This window comes from Bos indicus, chromosome 22 (assembly GCF_029378745.1).
Source record: "Bos indicus isolate NIAB-ARS_2022 breed Sahiwal x Tharparkar chromosome 22, NIAB-ARS_B.indTharparkar_mat_pri_1.0, whole genome shotgun sequence".
NCBI classification, from domain to species: Eukaryota; Metazoa; Chordata; class Mammalia; order Artiodactyla; family Bovidae; genus Bos; species Bos indicus.
Window position 1 is genome coordinate 38618195 of NC_091781.1, and position 26708 is coordinate 38644902.

A 26708-nucleotide genomic window follows, 5' to 3' on the forward strand; every position below is an offset into this window, starting at 1 on the left:
AGAAAAGAGAGGCTTTGAAAACAGTCCGAACAGCATGCACCAAACCGGGGCACTCTTCCATCCCAGAAGCAGAGGCCCAGCTTTTGTCATGCCTATATTTGGTTCACATTCCCTTCGTTTAGGGGGTTTTCCAAATACTTCACTCCTCTTGAATGTGTATTCCCTAGACCCCAGGTAGCTCCTGAGTGAGAACTCTTTTGTCGTATCATGCAAAAGTGGATTTACAGGAGAAGTGGGTCCCCTTCTGGCTTCACTTACGGCATCTGTGACAATGAGAGCTGGGACGGAAGACCCAAGTCACTTTGTCATCTCTGAAGCACCCTGGTGACAGGCCTTTCCTCAGAGCCTGTCCTTCTTCAAGCTGTGTGTGCTTCCCTCTAGGCCAGGACAGAGTTGGGTGCTGTGTGATGTCACATCCAGGTTGAAATGTGGGACTCTAAGCCTGTCCCATCAAATCATGTCCCTTCCGTCTTTCCCTGCAACCCTAAAGGGATTTCTCCTCTCGAAATAGCAGAAGAAATCCTGAAGAATGGGGAAAGGAATAGATGTTCTCTCTGCTATAGAAGGGTGTTTCTTTCTTTTATGCAGCCGTCTTTGAGGAGAGTAATGTGTGGAGTACATTCTTAGTTCTCTGTTGCTTTACTCAAAAGCATGATCACAGAAATTGTGATCCCTGCCCTTTCAGAATTAGCCAGGGAGAGAGAGAAGAAAGCCGAGAATGCCACTTCTGTTCTCAGGCCAGGCTGCATGGCACCAGTCAGCCGTGGTTGGTAGGTGGATCCTTGGATTTGAGTCTGATGTTTAAGCCTTAATTGCCTTCCTGCTGGCCATAGGGCATGGGTAAAGACCCTCACTTCTCAGCAGTAAAGTTTCTCATCTGTGAAAACATATCCATATTGTGTTCCTATTTTCTGGCTAAGGTGGTTGTCTTTTTTCCCTGCAGGTTATTCTCCATCCCACACCCAACAGCCCCAAACAGTCAGAGTGGCACAAAATGACAGTCTCCAAAAACTGCCCCGATCAAGACCTCAAAATCAAACTCGCTGTCCGAATGGACAAACCTCAGAATATGAAGCATTCTGGGTAAGTGCTCCTTCTCTGAGGGGTAATCTCTTCATTCATTTCTTTATTAAAAAAAAAAAAAAAAAGTTGATCTTTGGAGAATGACATGGAAGAAAATATAAAGAAATATATGAGAGATTATTAAAATTCATGACTGTGATATTTACTATAGACTTCCTTAATCCTTATGATTATTGTATTTGCATTTTTGCTACACTCTCAGGATAGTTGTTTCTTTCTCCTTTTCTAAAAAAATTTCCAGTGCAATTCAAAACCTTCCCAGGCCCAGGCTGGGTGATTCTGGTTTATGAGGTTTTACTGGCTTCACAGACCTTCTTAAAGGCATGTAGATCTTTCTGACTCTCCGACACACGCACTTACACTTTCATTAACAGCCACATCCGGGATGTGTGGGCAGTTGCCTTAGGCAACCTTCAAACAATCAATTCACATTGAATCAGTTTTAGTGTGTAGCATAGCATTTAAATTAACCACAAAGTGGAAAATTTGTCTTAAGTTTCTTAAGATTTGAGAGGAATGACCAATAAAGTAATTTCAAGTACGATTAAAAAAATAGATAAAATGTGGTTCTATTTTATAGATCAAACCAGTGGTTTGTACAGAAAATGTTTATTGACACGTGGGTTTATATTGAGCACTATCACCCAAAGCTAAATTGCTTGGACCCCACAAGCTCAGAAAATGTGATCACTTAGAAAGGAGTTGGGCCATTTAACTCTGATGAGGGCAATGCTTAACCAATGAAAGGGAGTGGGTTGTTTTCCAAGGATTCTGCACGTACCACAGCCAACCAGCTGTCATTCTGCTTCAAGTGGTAAAACTGACACGAAAATTGACGCTTGGTTATGTGCTAAATATTTGGGGAATTCATAAACCATATACCAGGGACTGGCCACTGGTTAGGATAGATTTAAACAGAAGCCCATGAGAGATCCAGAGGGATGAGAGGTCCAGCAGTGTGGTCAGGATAGGCGGTTCACATCCCAGCAACTGAGCAGACCACGGCAGCCTGTGATCCGCGTGAAGAGCATTACTCTGGTCTTGGTGCTTCCAGACTCTAGGGAACAGAGAAGGCTCAGGATTTGAGGGAAAGATAGATACTTACCAGCCAGGGCATTGGAGGGAGTCAGATCAAGCAAAGGGCTCCCACAAACTAAGGACCAGGTACTGAACCTGGGCTCTGGCTTAGATTTGAGGAATTTCCATGGCATTATCTGGTGGCCAGACTATTCCTAGAGTGTGAGGTGGGATTTTGGCAAAGCTCTTCTGCCTGTGGCCGTGTAAAGGCTGTAGGGGAGTGAGCCAGGGCTCTGTATATGCTCTGTCCTTTTTCAGCCGTCCATCATGAAGGGCATCCAGTTTTGCTTCAGTTACATTAGCAACGCATGAAAATGTTTGTGATATGTTTCTGAGGTCAGCTTTTCCTCCTTCTCATATTCCTGGCGCTTATTCCCAAAATGTTAAATGGGATTTCTCCCTAAAATCTCTTCTTGTTCAATATAAACATCCTACTTTTAAGACAAAGGATTTGAGAATTCTGTTGGGTTCCTATGGCACCCAGAAACAGATTATGGGTCTGAAGCAGACATTGTCTCATAAATACTTGGTAAGTATTTGCTAAAGGAACACGAACATGAGTGAGCAGTATGGAGGTGATAAGGGCAAAGTGAAGAGGATAAAGTAGACAAAAAAGAGAATATGAATGAATATATCTGTCCTTAAACATGCTTCAAAAAAAAAAAACTTCCTTAAAAAGATCAGTAGCTCACCCCACTTTCTAGGCCCCTTTGAAGCTCTGAACTAGGAATTTTATAAACACTCTGTTCTTTCATCCCCACTGCAAACACTTGACACACATATCCCTTTCCTCATCAGACAAATTCCTGTTTCTTACACTCTCTTCGTTTCTCTAACCAATCTGGGTTAAGTAATTTTTCTCTTGATGCATTTATAGAATTATTAACATGTTTCAGGCCATCTTGAGCTTATGGATGACAGGAGAAGTCTGTAACTCACTTCTGATGGGCTCCACAGCTATTTCAGTTTACTAAGCTGCCATTTAAAAACTACCTCTGCCAGGAAATACACCAGAAGGGCATAAAGCTGCTCTGAAAAGTGAATGGTGGTGGCCTTAAAACATGGTCTGACCCACTGCGCCTTAAGATCAGAATGACCTTAGCTACTCAAGGGATGGTGTGAGGAAAATAAAAATGTTCTCAACTATATATTTTTTTGCATTTGAACTTAAAATAGCTTTATGAAGCCCTATTATATGGGGAAGGAGGATAGAAATATCAGAATAGTGTCAGAGCTTAAAGAATGAGAGAAAGGAATTTTTAAGAATTACAGCTGAGATTATATTGGGTTGGTGAAAAAGTTTGTTTGATTAGTGAATACATTGTTCAATGAAGTTCTTGGTGAAAATGAAAAATAGGTTTTTAAATTATACTTAAAACTGAACGGACTTTTTGGCCAACCCAATAAATTGTATCTACTTCAATGTTTGTTAAAATTCTAAAGGAAACGTTAGAATTACTATGATTTACTCTTTTTTGTGTGTGGACTATGGTTCCTGGAATGAGCCACTGGGCCATTTGAATAGCTTTCTTTATTAAATGGGAAATTGTCAGCGAGAAAATCAACACTGGTCTTTGGCTTTAAGGTATGAGTATTGGGGATGTTTAAGAATGAGCATCTCTTCAATGACTTTCTAATTTTTCATCTTTTCTATCCATTTGATGCTTTCAGGTTCTGGAATTGCATGCATTTGCATTATCTCATTTTACCCCTGAAACAGCCTCCCAAGAATTAGGTATCATTATCCCTCCATCTTAATAAATAGTCTTTCCCTTCACTCAGCTGCTCAGACCAAGACCCTTGGAGTCATCTGTGACAGGTTTCTGTCTCCCACCCTTCATCTCACCCGTCATTAAGCCCTCTTCATTCCCCCCTAAGGTAAATGTAGAGTTAGCCTCTCATCACCACCACTGCACCCCTCACTTGCTGCACTTGCCCCGTAAGCAGTTCCCTGGCTGCTGCCCTTGCTTCCTGTCAGCTGTTTCCCAATCTGAAGCCAGTGTAATGTTTTTGGAAAAATGCAAGTCAGATCCTACCACTTGAATGCTGGAAAATCTCCAGTGATTCCCCAAGCTCATTTAGAATAAAGGTCAATGTTGTTCCCATGGCTCCAAGGCCCTACCTGATAAGGACTCCACTGCCTGTATCATGGCTCCAGCCTCACAGGCCCCCTTGCTCTTCACCAAGGACTTCACGTGTACCCCCATCTCAGAGCCCTTGTTGCCACTATTTCCTCTGCCTTGGAAGTCCCTTCTCCCCCACCCAGATATCCACATGGCTCACCTTGATTGCTGCACCTCTCTGCACCTTATCAGATGCCTTTCCTGGCCCTTCTGTCCTCTCTCTACCTTTTTCTCTCTCTCACCATTCTTTGTTTCACCAGAGCACTTACAGTCATCTCACATACCAGCTATTTCTTCATTTACTATTTTGTTATCTATCTTCCCTACTGTACTTTGAGTTCCTTATCAACGGAGGCATTTGTTGTCTTTGTTCAAAGAAGCTAGTACAGTGCCTGACTGTACTAAAAGTTCAGTAAATTTGTTGCTGTATAAATGAATATGGACGAATGAATGTCCACTTTACAAATAGGAAAACTGAGGTTTATAGTGGTGAGCTCACTTGCCCAGGGCAGAGTAAGCATCAGAGCCAGGTCTAGAATTGTGTTATTTCTTTCCATTTGAAATGAAAGAAATCAACTTGATGGAAGACCTGAAACATAAATAAAATACAAAGCTTCCCATGGCTCCACTGGGAATTCATTCAGTGAACCACAGTCCACTCAAGCAGAAGTAATTTATAGCAATGCTTCTGGGTTTTTTGGGCTGATTTTTTTAATTTAATAAAAACTGTAAAACTTAAATCCAAAAAGTTCAACAAACACATGTTTAAGAAACATGGAAAAAAAACCTGTAGAAAAACAGTGTAAGTATAATGTTAATAACCAGTGATAAAGAGCAAATCATAAAAGCAGCCGGAGGACAACAAAATGTTGCACACACAAGAACAAAACTGTAGAGGGGAGGAGAGGGTGAGATGTACGGAGAGAGTAATGTGGAAACTTACATTACCCTGTGTAAAATAGATAGCCAAGGGGAATTTGCTGTATGTCTCAGGAAACCCAAACAGGGGCTCTGAGGGAGGGAGATGGGAGGAAGGAGGGGATATATGTATACCTACCACTGATTCATGTTGATATTTGACAGAAAACAACAAAATTACGTAAAGCAATTATCCTTCAATTAAAAAATAAATAAATTTTAAAAAGAACAAAACAGTGCTTGTTAGAAACATTATAAGTGAGGGCCTTCCCTGGTGGCCCAGTGGCTAAGACTCCATGCTCCCCTTGCAAGGGGCCCAGGTTTGATTCCTGGCCGGGGAACTAGATCCCACATGCTGCAACTCAGACCTAGTGCAGCCAAAATAAATAAATAAATGTAGTTTTCAAAATGCTTAAAAAAAGAAGCATTACAAGTGGGAAGGCAGAGGAGCAACACCTTTAATGTTCTCAGATCTATATACCCAACAAAAACATCTTTCAAAATGACTGACAGAATTGTCAGCCATGTTTCTTAAAATCCCCTCTCCTCTTCCATCTTTTCAGCTGTGCCATTGCTCTAGACTTCTTGTGCTTCAAAACGATCACATTCTTCTTCCTGTCCCATCAGTCTTCAAGGCACCACTCATTTTGACCTAGTCTCTCTGTCAGTACTACCTAAAATGACCTACTTGAATATATTTGGGATTCCACTTTATTTCCCATGGGCTTATTTTCTATAATTAGATCAATTAAATCAAGTTAGCTGATAATGTTGTTTAAATCATCTAAATTCTTACTGATTTTCTGTAAATCATTGAAGTCTGACTATAATTGTGGCTTTCTTTCTTTCTACCTGAGAGTGCTGTCCATTTTTACAGCATGTGTTTTGAAGCCGTCCATCTTTGCGTCATACATTTTGAAGCTCTGTTATTAGAAGCATCAACATTTAAAATGACCATATCTCCTTGATAAATTGACCCTTTTATCACTATAAATTGATTTTTATCCCTGGTAATATTTGGCCCTGAAATTTATTTGGCATGACAGTAATAAATATAAACACTCCAGATTTTTTAAAAACTAATGTTGGCATTGTAAATCCTTTTGCATCCTTTTATTTTCTTGCCTATTTGTGTCTTTAGATTTAAAGTGTATTTCTTGCAGGGATCATAGAGTTAGGTCTGCCTTTTTAAATCCAACCTGAAGATCTCTGCCATTGGGCATTAGATATCCTTTTAATTGGGATATTCGGCCTGTTTCTGTTTAATGTGGTTATTGCTAAGGTTAAGTTTAAATTAAATTGGTATCTGTCATCTTGATGTTTGTTTTCTGTATATCCCAACTGATATTTATTCCCTTTTTTTCCTACCTTCTTTTGAACTAGTCGAATACTTTGATTCCATTTTATCTTCTTCATTGTATTGCTTTATATAAATGCCAATTTATATAAATCCCAAGTGACTAGAATGTACTCCTCTCTGAACCTCATTTTGCTCAGCATAAGATGGAGGTAATGATAATATTTGTCCTAGAGGATTAAATGAGTTGATAAATGTAAAGCATGTAGGGCAGGATCTGAAACATGGGAAGAGCTACGGCCGCAGCTAGAGAAGAGCTGGTAGTGGTGGCTGTTGTCATCGTCCATGTCATTTGCTTTCATCTATACTTTGCACCTTTTCTCAGTGCATGCCTCTTCCTGCTGAGATGCTGCAGGAAGATGGAAGCACCTGGAGCCTTAGCACTTGGTAATCTCTTTCATTCCTCAATGAATGAAGGGAAGCATCCTAGTAGTAATAATGGCTTTTGTCCTCTTGTGATTGGTCTTCTTAGGAAAAAGTCTCATGAAAAATTTCCAGCAACAACAACAAAAAGGGATCTCCGCCTTATTATATTGTGATGGTCCAGGCACCATGGTGACACAGGAGTAGAGGAACACAGAGGAGAGCTGTTACAGCCTCCTACATGCTGAGGACTGAGGCTCACTCTCCACTTCAACCCAGGTGGCACTTCATTCATTTCTAGGCTCCTCCGTGACTTCTGGTTCCACGGTCCCCCTACAATGAAACCTCCGCCTCCCTGGTTCCAGGTCTCTCTTAGCCACCTCTACCCCTTTGTAAGGGGAAAGTGATTCTGGCAGATGTCGTGGAGGGCCATGTACTCTTCTCCCTGCGCTAGAGGCTCATCCCTAGGCACCCGAGGAGACACCCGAAGATACACATCAACATTTCCCCACGAATAGCCATTGAACACTGTCCGTGTGCTCACCTAGTACTAAACACAGACAATACTTAATAAACAGAGCTGGTACATTCACAGACTCTGCTTGGAAGACTGCCCCGTGGTTTTGTTTTTACACAAATGACAACTATGCAAGCCTCACCCTGGGTGCTCCTCTGCTAGGTGGTCCCGGAGCAGAGGGATGCTGGCACCGGGGACTCCTCCATGCGTACCCTGGGTGCTCCTCTGCTAGGTAGTCCCAGAGCAGAGGGATACTGGCACCAGGGACTCCTCCATGCGTACCCTGGGTGCTCCTCTGCTAGGTGGTCCCGGAGCAGACGGATGCTGGCACCAGGGACTCCTCCATGCATACCCTGGGTGCTCCTCTGCTAGGTGGTCCCGGAGCAGAGGGATGCTGGCACCAGGGACTCCTCCATGCGTTTGCTCACGATTTCCTGGACCCAAAGTTGAACTGAACCCAAGTGGATCTTTCTCCTCCCTTTGTAGTCCTTTGTAGTTCACTCCGGACTCGCATAGAGCTAAAATGCCACCAGTGAATGGCAGGCATGTCAGTGTCTCACAGGCATGGATTTTAAGAAAATGTTACAAGCAAGGGTATGTTAGAAGCATGATGCAGAGTTTTGCCTGGAGCCTCAAACCCAAATATGTGAACCTTGCTTTATTTCCCAGTAGTTGTGTGCCAGAAGCTGAACACAATTGAAATAGAGAATCCAATGATGAGTCCTTTACAGAGTTGGTAATTGCCTATATTGGGTTGACCAAAAAGTTTGTTTGGGATTATCTGTGACATGATATGAAAAACCCAAACTTGCTGGCCAACTCAATAATTCTTTCTACTAGGACTATTTTTTACTACTAATAATAACAACAAACATCCGTAATGCCTAACATTACTGAGCACTTACTGTGTGCCAGTTACTATGTAAGTCGTCATCATCACTCCTCACAACAACCAAATGAGGTAGGTAGATGCTGTGCCAGCCCCATTTGACAGCTGAGTAAACTGAGGCATGGGGTAGCTAAGCCAAAAGATAGCTAATGGCAGGCTAATTCCCACCTCAGTACTTCCACCTTGAGTTTAAGATGTAACCCTCAGCTTAGCTTAGGCTCACAGTGCTATAATATTGATATGTCTGTTCCCAAATCCAGATTTCTACATATCTGGATGGCTTGAAGAGACAGCTGAAGGCCACTGCCCACACAGGTCTGTCTGTGAAATGAGGAGCTGGAGTGTGAGGTGGGAAGTGGGGGGAACCACCTGTATATCTACAGTGAAAGAATTCCATCTGCTCCAGGTGCATTCCATTCTGCTTAAGGAGCATGTTCCAACCTAAGAAAATACAGAGCTGGAGCTGGCTAGACAGAAACAGTACCTTGTAGCCCTCAATTTTTCTCAGTTTTGACATCTTCTGTTATGTGCCAGATTAGCAATAAATTCTGAGGAAAACCTCAGATGGAAAACCCTTCTTTCAGGCAAACCAAATGATACTTTCTAAAGGAGGATTAATTTTTCTCTGATCTCACTCAGCTTTCTTGTTCAGTAGCTTTTAACCACAAGTCTTCTCTGATTGGAATAGCCGTTCATGTTCTTAGTTCAATAAAAAAGCCAAAGTTTGTGATTCACAAGAGGAAGAATCGCATGCTGAAAGGGCAGTCCAGAGCACTGTTCCAGGTGTAAATTCTGGTGATATCACTCACCAGCTGGAAGCCCTAGGGAAGTTACTTGAGCTTTCTGAACTCCATTTCCCTTAGCTGTGACAATACGAGTGTGACATAGTGACACAGTGAGTAGTAAGTTCTTACTTTGTGCCAGATATTGTTCTAAGCACTTTCTACTTCATTAGCTACTTGAATCCTTACAACAGTGCTTGAAGTAGGTACTATTATTATTATCCCCATTGTACAGAGGAGAAAACTGAGGCAGAGATGTTTAGTAATTTGCCGAAGGTCACTCCGGAGCCTAGGCAATATGGCTCCAGATTCAAGCTCTTAACTCCTCCAAGTGGGTATAATCAATTCATGTAAAGTACTGAGCACAGCACAGAAGATTAGTAAGACTTCACTAAGCAGTAGCTAGTATTTCTGTTATGAAGGAGAAAAACTAATGATTCCATATGAATTCCATTCTGCGACTTCAGGTGAACTCGTTTTCCTACTTGAGTTCTCCTCAGTTAAAACTGCACTTTATGGGACTTCCCTGGCAGTCCAGTAGTTAAGACTTTGCCTTCCGATGCAGGGGGTGTGGTTTGATTTCTGGTCAGGAACTAAGATCCCACATGCCTTGTGGCCAAAAAAGCCAAAACATAAAACAGAAGCAGTATTGTAACGGATTCAATAAAGACTTTAAAAATGGTCCACACCAAAAAAAAAAAAAAAATCTTAAAAGAACTATAACTCTTTAGATATAGTAGCTGTGTTTGTTTTTTGTGAATCTCTTTATACAGATTTAGGTCAAGAAGAAAGAAAAACTGGGTAGTAGCTGCTAGAAAAGTATGAGACTGTTACAGTCTTACCAGTCATTACTAAAAACACAAAAACCTTTGCCCATTGTCTTTATTTGATCTTTCATCTATTTCCCTGTGTACATATGTGCAAGGACAGAACTTACCACATATGTAGCTGTTAATAACTGTTAGTAATGATATGCTTATGTATGTTTTATAATTAGACTGACATTCATTGTGCATCTACTTCTTGCCATACTTTGTACTTATACTTCACAAGCATCATCTCATTTAATCCCCACAACAACCCTGCAAGAGAGAGCTGTTTCTGGCCATGCTTTTCCAGAGTACCAAGTGGTAAGTATCTTGTCCAACACCTTGGATTAAGCAGAAAAACTAGAACTGGAAGAGTATACTCTTAATCAGTAGAAACTAATAAGCCACTCTCTCCTTAGACCTGGCTGAGGCTTCCTTTTAAGGTCCATTTCTTCCGTGGATACATTAATATATTTCAAGAAGGTTAAGAGCACTGTCCAAGGCAGCTAGGTGATCCACATAGCCAGAGCTGACCGTGTTGGCCTCAGAGCTGATAAACTTACCAGCCAGCCAGCCTTTTCCACAGCCTCAGCCACCATCCTCTGGTCTGCACCCCTGTAAACCTCTCCTCAGTGATTTCCCTGCCTTCCCTCTTGCCCTTTCAATCCACAGTGCCTTAAGCACCCAGCAGCTGCTGGGATCATCTTAATTACAAACGTAAGCGTCTCACTACCCCCTGCTTGAAACGCTCTCATAGTTGCCCATTCTTATTTAGATGGAGTGTATTCCTGATCTAGTTGACCCATTACCACTGATGCTACACAACACTGTTTATGATACACAGATAAGCATATAGTTAAAGAGTTACATATTTTAATGTGTATTATGCAGTATAACATAAAATTCGTATATCAGTATAAACATGATATGACAATTCCTTTCAAAATAAACTTATTCATGTTAAATAAGTCAAGTTGAAGAAAAAAAAAAGGCAAGTAAATTATATGATAGATGGACTGATTTGGAATAAATCATGGAAGTGCAGTGTGAGTGGCCGAAGTTGGGGACCCCCCTCATGTCTACAGGGGAGACTCAGTGAAAGTGTTTCCCCAGGGAAATCCATGCTAGAATGTGCAGATGGTAGGATCCGTCCTGAGGCCAGAAGGAGGATGCAAATCATTCTGGTCTGTGGTTAACCATGGCCCTCAAATGTGGGCTGGGACTGAAAGAGGGGAGGTGTGGGCAGAGTGAGGAACTTTGCAGGAGGTAAAAATCAGCTATACTTGCGACTGAGGAAGGTGCATGGATGACTCTGGTCTGTGGCTGAAGGTCTGAGTGCTTTGGCCACCAGCCACTCCCAGAAGCCCCTGACATTTGTCAAACAGTCTACGTTTTCATTAGGTGCATTCTTCATTACGTTCCAAAGCGGAAATTCTGTCTGATCGCACGTGAAGTGGGAACTTGGAAGTAGGCCAGTTGGTTTTTGATAGCAGGTAAAGCCAGTTTGGGAACTCGAGGATTTGAATGCATTTGAGTATGACCAGGTCTCTCTTCACCTGATCCAATAGAGCCTGAAAAGCACCAGCCTCACTTCCTTAATCAGTGCCAATTCAACATGTATCAGTCCACAAGGCTGGGGGTGGGGGATAATTCATGAATCAGTAACAGTCAGTTACACTGATAATAGAATCTTTGAAGTGTGCCTTTGTAATTCTTAAACTTCCTTAATTTTTTTTTTTCCTGTATGAAGAATGATTTCCATCAACAGATGCGCATTTGGGGGAGGAGGGAGAGGTTTAGGGAGGACTTGCTACGTCAGCTTGAAACTTCCTTTCTGTATCGTACCTTCATGTGCCAGAATCACAGCAAAAGCAAACAAGGGAAGTTTTTCCCGAGTAAGACTTGAGAAGAGGTGCAAGAGTTGGAGTTGTAATATTTAGCACTGTTCTTTTCTCTCTTATGCAGCAGTAGGAGTTTCCCTACCTACAAGACTTTTAGCACATAAACAAATTAAGGTGCAGTGTAACATTTTCCAAGGTGCTTTCTGGAATCCGCCAAGGAATTTAAGTCAAGTCTGATTGATGGGCCACAGTGCTTTCTATAAGTGGAAGTAAATCCTGCCTACTGTTCCTTATCCTCAACCACACCCCAGAATCTGCTTTCTGTTTCTGCGTCCTGTGGATTTGCTTGTCCATGAGCACCCAGCTCATGGTAAAGCAAATTAAACAGCGCGCTTGCTCAAGCTTAATGCACCTCTGGTCTTTTTCTTTTCTCTAGGTATTTATGGGCCATCGGTAAGAATGTCTGGAAGAGATGGAAGAAGAGATTCTTTGTCTTAGTGCAGGTAACTCTTCAACTCTAATATCAAACTTAAGAGCCATTATTTTTAAACACTTGATAGGATCCATTAATGTTTTGAGGGTTCCCTGGTGGCTCAGACAGTAAAGATTCCACCTGCAATGTTGGAGACCTGGGTTCAATCCCCAGGTTGGGAAAATCCCCTGGAGGAAGGCATTGCAACTCCACTCCACTCCAGTATTCTTGCCTGGAGAATCCCCATGGACAGAGAAGCCTGGGCCTGGCTATAGTTCATGGGGCTGCAAAGAGTCGGACATGACTGAGCGACTAAGCACTTTAATGTTTTTTATATAATTTACCTTAAGTGCACAAAGCTCAAGTGTTTAACTCAATGAGCTTCTATTTATTATATATCCATGCAGTCACCATTCAGAGGGATACAAAACATTTCTAGTACCTAGATGGCTCGTTTTCCTACTTTTACGTCGCTTTAAAATTCTAAACATTAATACATGCTAATTACTTTTTAATTCTAACAATACAGAAATATATATGAAAGGTGGTAACAGTAAACCCTCACCAGGGCCCAGGGAGAGAGCAAGCATGTGCCTGATTATGGCAACAGGGACATTAACACTGTTTTACAAGAATCTGCTGTTTCTAAAAGCATGAAGATAGTCATTATGAGAAAAGCCAGAATTTAGTTGGACTTTTTACATCTTTTTCTTTGTTTCATTTGTTTGATTGTGAGTTATCTGTGGAAAAACATTCCAGTCTCACTGATTTCTGAGGCTTCCAGATCCCCAGTAATTAAGATTACCTTTCTAAACATATCTTTCCACGTAGATTTAAAAAAAAAAAATAACCGAACTCTTCATGTTGTTTATTAACATGTTTTTTTTTTTGTTTTTGAACACAAATCATTGTAGACACTGTTTCACGAATGTGTGTATCACTCAGATTCTAATACCTGTGGAGTTTTCATTTTTGATGTCCTTTGGGCCTCTCCAGTTGGGACTGTTACTAACTGTGCAGCCAGGAACATCTCTGTATATATAGATGCAGGTGTAGGTACAGATATTGATACTAATAATACACTAGAAATATATAAATGATATCATTGCTCTCTTCTGTGCTTCCTTAAGAAAAACATAATTCCAGAATAGTAATATGTACCCTTGAAAAATCTCTCTCTCTCTCTCTCTCTTTTTTTTTTTTTTTGGTTTGTTTGCTTTTTGCATCTGGATTTTTCAGTTTATAAAGGAATTTGCCATTACCGCTTTTTAATTTGTAAGTTTCACCAGAGCATGTAAACTATAATTCATTTTGCCAAAATTAATTTATGCTGTACTTTGAAACATGTCATAAAGTGAGTCAACTTGTAATTTAAATTTAAGTGACTAAAGGTGGTTTTGGGTTACTCTGTTGGCTATGGGGCCTCCCTGGTAGCTCAGCTGGTAAAGAATCGCCTGCAGTGCAGGAGACCCTGGTTCAATTCCTGGGTTGGAAAAGATCCCCTGGAGAAGGGAACGGCTACCCACTCTAGAATTCTGGCCTGGAGAATTCCATGGACAGAGAATCCTGGCGGACTACGGTCCTTGAGGTTGCAAAGAGCCTTGACTAGTATTTTGGGCTCTACCAATTCCGAAACCTCACAGTAAAGCAGCTGCGCCTTAGTCTAAATGGCCCTGAAAGTTCTACCAATCCTGAGCTTCTAAGGCTAGACCTTCTGTGGATCTACTCAAGCCTCTGCTGAGCCTCTAAGGCAGACTTCATCTCTCTAGCTGTAAGCAAGACGTGATCTTTGCTTTCATGATTGCTCTAGGGTACAACAAAACCTCAAAATAAATTAACCAAAGGAAAACTTTAGAATTTTTCCCACCCTTTCAAATGAGCCACGTCTAAGTGATAGAAGACATTTAATCCTTCAGTACATTTCCTTGGAATATCAGCTAACCAACATTTATCCAGTACCTATTTTGATTAGGGCACATTGATAGATCATAGAGAAGAACCTGGAGACCTAGTCCCTACTTCCAAAAGAGTATCTCTTAGAGTTCCTCATAAGCAGACAGCAGAAACAAATGCAAGGCAATTATGATTTTTAAAAATGTATTTTGGAAGGCTTTTGTGGTAGTTGATACGATTGTTGCAAAAGCTACTTCCCAGAGGAGTTTCAGAAATCCAGGCAGTAGGAACCATGGCCAGTGTCACTGATGTGGCTGGAGGACAGAATCAGCTCTGACCGTTTTCTATCCTTGCATTTCCACTCAAGGGTCAAATTTGAGACAGGGAGCTGGGTCAGTCCAGCTTGTGTCACACACCCAACTTTTCACAGGGCAGGCCATGGCACTTTGACTCACAGTGGCACTGAGCTGTCTCCAGTGCAAAATCAGGGTGCCATTACCAGACACAGAAGTGAATGCTGAGCAGACGCATACAGGTGATACCGACTCTAAAGAGAGCATATAGGTTGAGAGAAACAGACATCAAAAGAAGTTGTGCTGGATTATGGGTGATTCTCCCCTTCTGTGCCTCCCACTGGGCAGAGCAGCCCCCCTAGACTCACTTGTGAGTCTGGCCTCCCGCATAGACAGTGTCCTAGCTGTCCTTCCCTCCCCTCAGCTCCAACACATACCCTGTCCTGCTCAGTATCTGGCATGCTTATTCAGGAAGTGTTTGGTGGAAGAACGAAGGAAAAGGAGGAGAGAGAGAGAGCCCAGGCAGTGCTTCAGGTGGTTCTGAGAAAGGAAAGGTCATACGGCCCGGAGAGTGGCTGGCGACACCTTCTCAGAGAAACTGGGACGAGTGGCCTCGTCATGGGATACAAAGTCTCGTCTCCCATTGTGGCAGCTGGTTACTGGACACGAGACTTTCCTCTGAGAATCTTTGAAATGACAGAGTGCTTAGGAGACGTGGCTGATCTCTTACTTCGGGAGAGATTTCATTCTCCAGAGTAAAAAAGTAATCGTGCTGAAAATGCTAATGAAGCTATGTCTGTACAGTATGTACTGAACCCACAAGAAGAGAATGATTGTTACAAGCAGTGCGACTGGAACACAGGCGTTTTAGGGCATTCGCACCAAGCCTTCTACCAGAAGAAGTTAAGAATCACCCAGTAGCTACAAAGCAGGCTCTGAGCTCACTTCTGAAAATCGTGAAAGGACATTGGAGGCCCGCCTAAAGCTCAGCATCTTTCCTACAAGGATTGTGTGAGATGTTTCATGTACATGTGATTCTCATTCACTTTAAAGAGCCCTTGTGGTACATTGGGTACAGGGATCCCTCAAACTAAACCTTCTGTTTCAATCGAAACCCAATGCCTCCCTTAACACTTTCTGTGGCTCACGGAGGTGATACGACAGCCTTGCCATCACCAAGGTAATGGGGGAGCCAGGAGGAGAGCTCAGGTTTTGTTGACACTTTTGTCCTGTCCACTACAACAGTATCTGAAAGCAGTTTTAGTGGCCTGCCTGGAAAATACTGCGTCACTTTTGGATTCTGCTCATTTTTTCATCTCTGCTGTTTAGACGATCACACTTACAGGCAGTCTATGAAAATGATAAACAAAAACTTAAGTACTTCAAAACAACCCCAGTGCCAACAGAGCTGCACGAGAGAAGTTCAAGGCCCCATATCCTGGCCCAATTCAGGGAAACCAAAAATACCCCAAGTTGCTTGAATAGAAAGATGGTGGTCCAAGTGGTGCCCATTGGCGCCGGGCAGCTGCATGTGGCGTGCAATCCAGTCTAACAGACAGATGATTTTGAGTTTCTTTTCAGCCACTGCACCATTCCACTGACACCCAGCACGCAAAAGTAAAAACAGGATAACCTGGACTTCCTGGTGGTCCAGTAGGTGAAGACTCCACGCTTCCTCCGCAGAGCCTCTGGTTCCATCCCTACATGGGGAGCTAAGATCCCACACGTGTGCGGTGTGGCCAAAAACAAAACAGACAGGAGAACCGGTCTGATCAAATTTGGGGATGGATGAGGGAGCTGGGGAAAGAAGCAGATCCCCCAACCCTGTCCTACCCTGACTCCCCAGCAGCCTCAGAGGGGTCTCTGTGGACAGTGTGAAGCCACCGCTCAGGAAGCACAGCTACCCACGTGACTCAATGAATGTTTGTTTCCTCTCCATTCAGACGGAGTGTTATTTTTATAGAGACTTGGTGATGCATAATTTCCAACAGGATTGTGAGTTCCATTAGATTTAATACAAGGAAAATTGTTTGGAAAGCCTAGAGAGAGAACCAGAGAAGGCAATGGCACCCCGCTCCAGTACTCCTGCCTGGAAAATCCCATGGATGGAGGAGCCTGGTGGGCTGCAGTCCATGGGGTCGCGAAGAGTCGGACACGACTAAGGGACTTCACTTTCACTTTTCACTTTCATGAATTGGAGAAGGAAATGGCAACCCACTCCAGTGTTCTTGCCTTGAGAATCCCAGGGACGGGGGAGCCTGGTGGGCCGCCGTCTATGGGGTCGCACAGAGTCAGACACGACTGAAGCGACTCAGCAGCAGCAGCAGAGAGAACATATCCAACACCAGTCTCCTCAGAGTCCATCTCCTCTCCCACCCCAGCTGTCTGTCTGTGTGTCTCGCTCTATCTCACACACATGCACATGGTCTCCTTTTTTGTCCATAATGCAGAATTTTTGCATTCTGTCTTAATGAGATTTCCTTTTAGAGCTAAGCTACTACCTTAGGAACAAAAAAATAGGTTGTAAATGGACTTCCTACTAACCAGGGACAAAGGCCACCCTTTGAGGAGTATTGAGCCAAAGCAGCAATTCTTGTGTTTAAGGATCAAGCTAAAATGATGGTGAGTGTGACTGGAGCCTGCACCCCCGGCCCTGATGGGGATGAAGCTGTTTCAGGGGGTTTCTGTGACGGAGACTTCAGTGTTGCTCCACCGTGTTTTCCAGTTATGGACCTGGGCTGCCTGTACTGCGTGTTGTTTAAAATGCACATTTGGGAGCCATGCAGAAGCCTCTAACACAGAGAAGACTCTGAGATGGAGCTCAGGAACCTATGTCCTTGACACACAGCCCAGGAGGTGCTGGTGCAGGGTGTCCAGAGACCACCTGTGAAGAAACACTGCTCTGAAGTCATTGTCAGTCTTAAACCAAGTCTCTCTTTCCTTGCAGACTGCTCTCTCAGAGTGCATGTTCTCCAAGAAAATGAGCATCAGGGTAACTAAACTGCCGGGGCCATGGTCAGGACCAAGCACATTGATTACCACTGTCAGGAACTGTGACCAGACCGCTGCTAATGATGAAGACTAGCTCCACTCTGAGCTTCCCATCTTGGGTTGGAAGGGGCGGAGTGTATACAGCCAGCTCCTCATCCATATCATATTAGAAAGCCTCACCTCTATCATCTTCTTATTTTAAAATATTTTTCTTCCATGCCCCAGTAATTTCTTGTTAAAATCAGTTTTTAACTGGTCTTCAGCCAAATTATTTCTGAGATACTTGTCCCCTTTTAGCACCTTTCTGTGATTTCTCTAATAATGCTGATAATTCTATTTTACGGCCTCTCGGAGTTTACAAGGCGTTTATCAAGCTGGTCTTCACAATATTTCTGTACTATAGTGAGGACCCATCTTACCCCCCACCACCGCCACCCAGGTTCCACATAGGAGGAAAGAGAAGCTGAGGCTGCTTAAATGACTTACCCAGGAGCAACAGCTCATAGACAACCCGTGTGCAGCCTCACACAGGTCTTCTGATTGCAGGTGTCTTCCGTGACGCCAAACTCTCAGGTGAAGCCGTGTGGGTACAGCAGCCTATAGCTCTCTCACTTGCATCAGTTAGAGCCGATATAGTCCCGAAATAATATCTTGTCTCTGATTCCCTAGAGATAGTATGAAAGTGAAGTGGAAGTTTTAGTCGCTCAGTCATGTCTGACTCTTTACAGCCCCATGGACTTAGCCCGCCAGGGTCCTCTGTCCATGGGATTTCCCAGGCAAGAATAGTGAAGTTGGTTGCCATCTCCTTATCCAGGGAATCATCCCGATCCCGGGATCGAATCCAGGTCTCCTGCATCTCAGGCAGATTCTTTGCCATCTGAGCCACCAGGGAAGCCCTGAGAAAATATAGAAATAATATAATGTCCCTAAATTCTGACCATTCCAACTTTCTAAAAATCTAAATCTGAATAAGCTAGCATATTGCCTGATAATGTAAAGCACCTCATAATACAATAGGTACCACCCAGAAATCAATATTAAGTTAATCATGAAAGTGAATTGTAAGACATGGAGGATGTGAATGATTTAATCGCTGAATGAATGTTCATTCTTCCCACTCAACTTCACAAGTGCCCTAAAAGACGTTTATATTTATATTCTGTAAACAACAATCATCAACCTGAATTAGCTTAAGTTTTAGAAGAATTATATTGGTTAGTTATTAAGTTACTAATTAGCTAAAGAGTTTTTCTGGCATGTCTGGGTCCAGAGCTTAAACAAAGTCACCAAGACTCAGTCTCTCTATCTGAACCATTTCTTTGCTTTTTTTCCTGTTATCTTTTTATTTCTCCCTACTATTTTATCAAGAACATTTTCAAACATACAGAAAAATTGAAAGAATTTTACAGTGAAAACCTCTAAAAGCACCAATTAAATTCTTCCATTAGCATTTTTACTATACTTGTTCCATTACAAATCTTTTTTTAATTACAAATCTCTTACCTATTTATGTATCATCCATTCATCCATCCACCCACTGATTTTTGAGCAGCTTCATTGCTTATAGAATCTCTTGACTGTGCTTTCCTCTAAACTGGCTTCATTCTTGAGGAGCCCTCTCCATGTAGCAAACTCTGGCAGGTCAGGGATTACAAGATTTCATTGTTGTTCAGTCGCTAAGTTATGTCTGACGCTTTTTGACTCCATGAATTGTAGCATGCCAGGCTTCCCTGTCCTCCACTATCTCCCAGAGTTTGCTCAAATTCATGTCCATTGCGTCATTGATACCATCTAATCGTCTCATTTTCTACTGTCCCCTTCTCCTTTTGCCTCCTTTTACAACAGTTTGGCAAGTCCCAAACCCTTGCTGTTCCCTCACACTTGATGATCTCTAGAAAATCTGAGGTTCCTTGCAATACTTATAAATATTCAAAAATAAATCATTCCTTCTTTCCTCCTTTTTTTCCTAAAGTAAGTTGCCAAATTCCTTATTAAAATGGTCCTGATAAACCAATTTCTTTGAGCCCAAAGTTTGTCTGGAACAACTTCAACAGTATTACCAGAAGGGGGCAGCAGCGTACAGCTCTCCAAGAAGCAAGAATCTAAGTAGAAGAAGGAAAAGTCAAAAAGCCCCAAGCATGTAGTCATAGTAAATGCCTGAACCTTGAAGTAGCACCTTTCTGTTGTGATGTTTCACTGATCTCAAACAAACGTCCCCAACCCTCTATCTGGCTGATCATCACGTTAATGTGCTATATAATGTCCAGGTTACCAGAGCGGTAAAGAATATCATTGAGGAGCTATTTCAACAATATCTATCTGTTTACTCTCAGGTATGGAGAATCAGTTGTCTCTGAGATCAGTAATGGACTGGAGTAACATATGTAAATCTGGAAGGGAGGAAACCTCTTTATTGGATGATAATACTCATTTTTCTAGTATCAATCAGACCCAATTAGTGAATGCCCATTACATGGTAGATTTTGCTCATGGCAAGGGGAATATAACGAAGATATATGATTCTCTAGGCATGCCTTCAAAGGACTTATAACCTGGTAGGCAAATACACCTGCTCAGCTACTTTGTAGGAGAAAATAGTGCCAAATGCAAGGAAACTGCTTACATAAATGCATGTATTTGCCAGGCGAATATCACACACAATGTAAAAAGCCCTTCACCACTCAGTTTATTCTTCGGCCACAGTAGGACAGGTAAAATACAGATAAGGGCTCTGAGTTACATGTATGAGAACTTAGGAGAGCTGGGATAAGGTCCCAGGCCTATGTGACCTCTACGCAAAGCTTCCATTCTTAATCCTCCTTTTTAGAAGAAGCTGCTTATTGCAAAGAATAGTACATGTCCACTTAGGAACATACTCTTAGCGGCTTTATGTTTCCCTTGAAGCCCATCGAGACCCTGCAGTATAAGGAACAGATTCTGTAAACTACAAGCACAGTAACGAAATCCAAGTCAGGCAGAAAGTTTTCATCAGGAACCAACAGAGGGCAGCAAGAGATAAACCAACCAGTGAAACATTCTCCTGAGGACTCCTGTTAATCTTACGGCTAGGACCTTCAGGCCAGGGACTGTGGGAGATATATGCAGGGTTTGAGAGCTCTAATTTCTTACCATTTAAAAGAAGGACAAATCTGACCCACGGAGGAGATAAAAAAATATCCCCTGCCGGGATCAAAGTTCACTTAGTAAATGTCTGTTTTAATAAAGGGAACTAAGAGATGAGGGATATGGCACTCCTCCACGACATTTGACATCCATGGATGGCGAATATGCCCCTGAGCTTTTAGCCCAAAGCCTGAAGGATGCTTGCTCTTCCCTGGGCTCCTTGCAGACAGGCTGGATGCAGAAATGCTCAGTGTCCATGCTGGGTCTGGGTGCACTGTGGCGACAGGATCCTGAAGGCCGGCCTGCAGCTGTGGAGCATGCACCCAGCACCGACGCAGGCAGAGGCTGGTGAGGGACGGGGGCCGAGGGTGGCTCTCCCGTGACTGGCGCCTAGAGATCAAGCACTCATTGCTTGTGACAGCGTGTCACTCCTGCACTTGTCTGAGACGAAGGGAAGACTTTTCAGAGCGACCAAAGGCACTCCTTCCATGGGAAGGGCGAGGAAGAAATGAGATGTGTGGCTCAGTGCAGAGAATTGACCTGCAAAACATAAAATACTAAAAGAAATGGAGGCGAGTGTAAATAAAAGTCAGGTCCCTAACTTACGACTGAAAGACCTGTGTCGAGTCTGAGAGCATGACGGCCTCAGCCAGAGCCAGGGCCAAAGTCATAGTAGGTAGAAGCTATAAAATTGCTGCCATGCAACCAGTTTTGACCTACCCAAATGTGAATTTCATGTAGCTTAGCCCAATTAAAATATAGCAGTAATGATAATAGCTAACTTTTCTCAAGCACTTCCTAAGCATCAAGAAAAGATTTGAAATGCATTTCAGATATGAACTCATTCAGTCCACACAATAAGGCAGCAACAAGGTAGGTTCTTAGATTATATCCATCTACAGGTGAGATACCAGGACCAGAGAAGTCTCTTAACTTGCTGCAAGTCACACAGCCAGGAGATGGAAAAATGCAATCTGAATCCAGCTCCAGAGTGCAGGGCCTCGGGAAAGGACAGGCTTGAATGGAGAGGGTTTATTCAAGGAAGACGGGCTCTAGGGAATCAACCTCACACGTCTCTGCTTCTCCTTTTCAGGTGAGTCAGTACACGTTTGCCATGTGCAGTTACCGGGAGAAAAAAGCCGAGCCTCAGGAACTTCTCCAACTGGATGGCTACACCGTGGATTACACGGACCCCCAACCAGGTACCTGCCCACCTGCTAGGCCGTGAGCCCACAAAACTCTCTCCCTTCCCTCCGTGTTGGACACTGACTGACCCAAGTCACTAGGGCGCCACAGCCACAGTTCACCATCCCCTGGAGGTTCTGTCCTGAATGAAGAAGTGCCGATTCCAGTCCAGGGATTTGTTTTGACTTGGGATCCTCATAAAACCAAAATGAAAATGTAGTACATTTTTCTTTTATGTAGCTGTGCCCACCTCAAAATTTAATTCCACCCTAGAATGTTCAATAGAAATTCCTGAAAAAGAAGTCCCACATGTACTTCCATGACTCTGTGTGTGTGTGTGTGTGTGTGTGTGTGTGTGTGTGTGTGTGTGTCTGTGTCTCATTCACCGGTGATGTGTGGGCTTGGCAGGTGTTGTGTCTCCTGTCCAGGTAAACCTGCCCTGTAGGTCCACATTTGCTAAGTACAAGTCATGGTTATCTAATAGTACTTGAAAAGAAAGTCTTCTCTAAACCTTTTTTTTTACCTCCTAAAAGACACCAGTCCACAGCGTAGACATCCAAACTCAGCCTTATGTAACTAAGAGAACCACACAAATGGTAGTATTTCTCAGAAGTTCTACATTGCATAAGTTCCACATCCTGCCCTCTCACACCTCTCTCCAAACCCATGTTATCTTTTTCCCAGAAAGAAAAAAAAAAAATGAATAGAAATCTGCCTCAAGGAACCTTCAAAATGGGGGGGGGGGGGGGTGCGAAATCATTTCAGCATATTAATGAGCAACAGGCACCAACAGCCCTCTCCCAGAGAAGTTTATTTTTATGCCAAATCTGCACAAGGAAAGCATTTCCAACCATACTGCATTATTTGGCCCAAAACCTTTTTTTCTACTCCCATATTGCTCTTCCACATGCAACAAAATACACATAAAGGAAAAACAGAGTCTGAGAGAAGATGGGGCGTTAACCTGAAAAGGTGTAACTGGGAAGACCTCTGGCCCAGTCCACTTGGGAAAATTATCGTCTCAGTGGGCATCAGAATTGCCACTCCCAAGTGCTTTGGACCAGACCTGCCCCCTCAGACCTCCATAGATAATTCGTGTCCTGCCGGAGCACGATACAGAGCTGACCGCGTAAAATGTGTCAGGACTTTAAAGGCTCGTCCTGGAAATCCCTCCTCGTGAACAGGACCTTGGAGTCTGAGCCAGTTTCACGCAACAGCTAGAGCAAAGGATGTGGCCCCTGTATTAAGAAACGAACCCTCGTGGCATTCTGCAGTGGTGTCTTCTCAAATCACGGCATTCCCTTCAGAGAAACAGCCCCTGTTTCCCAAGACCTCCATTTTAAAGTGGGAAACTCGGGGACCAATATGAGGAGGAGAAGCAGCACTATCTTGTGACACTACCTCCTTTTAAGCCAGTTCCCTTTTCCTTTCCTCTACATGGTAGCATTTGGATTTCACTGCAGTCCACCAAGTGCATAGGACCAGAATTGTCATCTCCTTTTGTAAAGGAAGCAGCAGCACTGGGACTTGAGGTCTAATCCATCTCACCCTTTGGCACCTGCAGTAAAACATAGCTGTGTGTACGGCTCTAGTGAAGCTCGAGTTGTTGTCTTCTCACACGGTAGCAAGCAGACCTCTCTGCAGCGGGGAGAAGGCTGTTCCATCTACATGCAAAAGGAGTAGCTGTGCACGTACATTGTCAAAGCCTCTCTCCTTTTTCTTCACATTGATCCCCTGGGATATAATTTATAAATTCCTTTACCAAGGATGTAAATGGAAAGCAAAGTGATTATGTTCTTGAGAATAAAGCAGAGTCTTCTCTGCCTTTCTGTGTGCCAAGTCCTAGTTATTTTCAAAGCAACATTTGATTGAAAATGGAGATTCAGATTCTCCCAATTGTCATGGGAAAAATCTAACCTAGAATTTTTCAAAGAGTGATTGTGAAAAAAAATAGTTCCTGAACCCTAAACCTAACCAAGAACCAGAATCCTCCGGTTCAGATAAGCACTCTGTGGACTTCCCTGGTGTCCACTAGTTAAGACTTCGCCTTTCAGTGCACATTTGACCCCTGGTCAGGGAGCTAAGATGCCACATGCTTTGTAACTAAAAAAAAAAAAAAAGAACGTAAAATCAGAAGCGATTTTGTAACAAATTCAATAAAGACTTAAAAATGGCCCACATCAGTCACTTACTAAATAATAAATAAATAAGCACTCTAGGAGATTCTTTTGAACATTAAAGTTTGCGGCTGAAGATCAGGATAATTACTACACAATTTGGCAAGTGTCCTCAGAGGTTTGAGAAGTCTTCCCCTACTGCTGCCTGAAAGGTGAGTGTGCACTTGAAGCAGGACCTCTGGGTCCATCTGTCCTTCTCCTCCTCTTGGCTTTATTCTGGTTGTCAGTGGAACCAACTGGTGGAGATGGGGCAGGTAGCCTCATAGCATAGACATCCTTGCCTTTGCATCAGCCTGGGATGCAGCAGTCACCCGAATATAAGCATTGGCTCTAAATCAGCTCTTCTGGTATAGGGTCCTTTAAAAGTTGGTTTGGGGAGTTGGTAAATAACTGTAAGTAGTTTTTACATTTAGGCTCTTCATTTTAATCTAAAGATGAAACTGCTTCCCTTTCTCTTTCCCTGGGTATGGTTCAAAGAGTATGCAACAATCTCTCAGTTCCTATTAGATTAAATAAAGAAGTCTTCAAATAAGAGGATATTCATTTGGAATAATTCAGTGGCACAATTTCAAGGACTAAATTAAATCTTTGACAACTTTACCACCCTAAATAGACTGTGTCCATGTGTGTGGTTGAAACAGCGATCCCCGGCCAGGGAACTGGCAAACATTCCTTGCCTGGTCTGCCTCCATCTATTCCCAGACATGTCCTCTTGTTCCTGAAGGTCAGTCCCTGTGGGATGTTCGCTGGAGAGCCCGGGCATTATCATACCTTGCATTTTGCAGATTCCTTCCCCAGGATCTGCTGCCTGGGAGCACATGTTGGCGTTCACGTTGTCTTCTTCCTTGGTTTTCTTCGAGCTAGTTGCTCTGCTTTCTCCTCATTCTCATTGGTGTGTCCTTGGTCTCCCGGGCTTTCTGGAAAAGCTCTGTTGCTCTTCACTGCTGTCACTGTCGTTGCTTCTCCTGCTTTACCTGTTTCTCTTTGCCTCGCTCACCCCATGGTTAGGCTCCACTCTGTTGTCAATAACTCATCCCCTAAGAGCAGTCGCTGCATGCCAGGCATGCTGCCCGGGTTCCGCGTGGTCCGGCACTATGCTTATCGTCGTCAGCTCTGGAGTCAGACAGCCGGGGTCAGAAGCCCAGCTTCGATCCTCACAGCTCCACTTCGTGTTCATGGGATAGTCAGTTCCTTCTCTCTGACCCAATTTCCACATTTATACAATAAGGACAATAATGTATATTCTTTACAGGCTTCCCAGGGGATGCAGTGGTAAGACTGCCTGCCACTGTGGGAGATGAAGGAGATGTGGGTTCGATCTCTGGATCAAGAGGATCCCCTGGAGCAGGAAATGGCAACCCACTCCTGTATTCTTGCCTGGGAAATCCCATGGGCAGAGGAGCCTGGTGGGCTATACTCCATGGGGCCACAACGAGTCAGACACAACTGAGTGACTGAGTACATGAGCACATGTACATCCTTTGTAAGGCTGTTGGGAGGAGTCCATAAAAATCTCAACACTTCTTAGCATCTGTGCCCCTCTACCTCTCTCCTTCCTGAGTCAGCCCCATGAAAGGACTTTCTGACAGTAGCTCCAAGAACGCAATGTCCCTATTCTGAGCTTCAGGCCCTGGCAAATGGGAGGTGGTGGGGCAGGGAGAAGGTCCCGCCCAGTGATGGCTGGCCTGGAGTTCACCTGCCCTATCACAGAACCTTATCCCAGCGGTTGCCATGAGACTAGACTGCAGAAGCTCTACCGAACCCAGTCTTTTCTTTTAGCTCCTTGGTACCCACTTTTCAGAGCTTAAAGCATTCCTCCAAGCTCTTCTTCCTTTCTCTCTCTGCAGAATTTTCCTTCTTACAATGCTGTCCATCCATTTCATCAGGTTTTCCGAGCTTGCTCACTGTATACCATCCTATTCAAATCACACATTTTAAAGCTCTCTGTAAGAAAAGAACCAAAATAATGCTTCATAATCACAGCCACAAAAAATATTTTATTAAAATTGCTGTACCCCTCAACTCTTCATATAAAAAAGATGCTCTTTATTGTTCTATAATCCCTGGCAACTGTAAGTGGAAAATTATTAACACATACCCATTCTTATGAAGTAGACATTTGAATTAATACTTTCGGCACAATAGATAAGTCTTAACATCACCAGAAATCTTTCCCAAGGCAAATGTCAAGTAGGTTGGCAATTGGGCCCTGTTGGTTTAGGGATTCTAACTACTCCACTTACTCCCCTTTCACCTTTAAAGAGGTGGGTTGAGGGTAGACGAATGGTGAGGAAACTGATGAAGATTTGAAGCTTTGTTTAAGGATAGAGAGTCCCAGTCACCCCCAAATTATGGGCTTTTGGAATATGTTGACAGACACAATGTAACTCTGGCCTGAGCCCAGAGAGAGGCCTCTTTTGCCCACTTATCTCTAAATTTTAGCCTAGAGAACTGCTTATGGGACAAAATGGGTCTGTAGAGCATTCATTCATCCAACTTGTATTTGTTGAACACTCACTCTCTGCCATGCACAGTGCTGGGTACCAGGATGCAGCAGGGAAGAAAAGAGACAAAAACTCCCTGCCTTTAGGAAGTAAATTATGTAATTTTTTAGAGGCGGTAAGAGGTTTGAAGCAAAAGAATGCAAGAGAAGAGAGGTGAGTAAGGAGAGGTGAAGGTCAGGGAAGGCCTGAACAAGCATGTGATGTCTGAGCAAAGACCTGAAAGAGGCGAGGCTGTGACTCATGAAAATAACTGGAGGAAGAGTCCTAGGCACAGGCAGTAGCACTGTGCAAAGATCCTGAGGCTAGAACGC

General features: G+C 43.2%; 1 protein-coding gene across 21 annotated transcripts in view; it reads left to right on the forward strand.

The window, feature by feature from the left end:
* CADPS (calcium dependent secretion activator) overlaps positions 1 to 26708 on the forward strand; it is a 471836-nt gene that overhangs the window by 290637 nt on the left and 154491 nt on the right. For all 21 annotated transcript variants that reach the window (XM_070776392.1, XM_070776396.1, XM_070776397.1 and 18 more), the window contains exons 8-10: positions 944 to 1083; positions 12196 to 12262; positions 21625 to 21733. In XM_070776392.1, coding sequence (XP_070632493.1) covers positions 944 to 1083; positions 12196 to 12262; positions 21625 to 21733 — 316 coding nt within the window. The remainder of the gene's footprint in view (positions 1 to 943; positions 1084 to 12195; positions 12263 to 21624; positions 21734 to 26708) is intronic.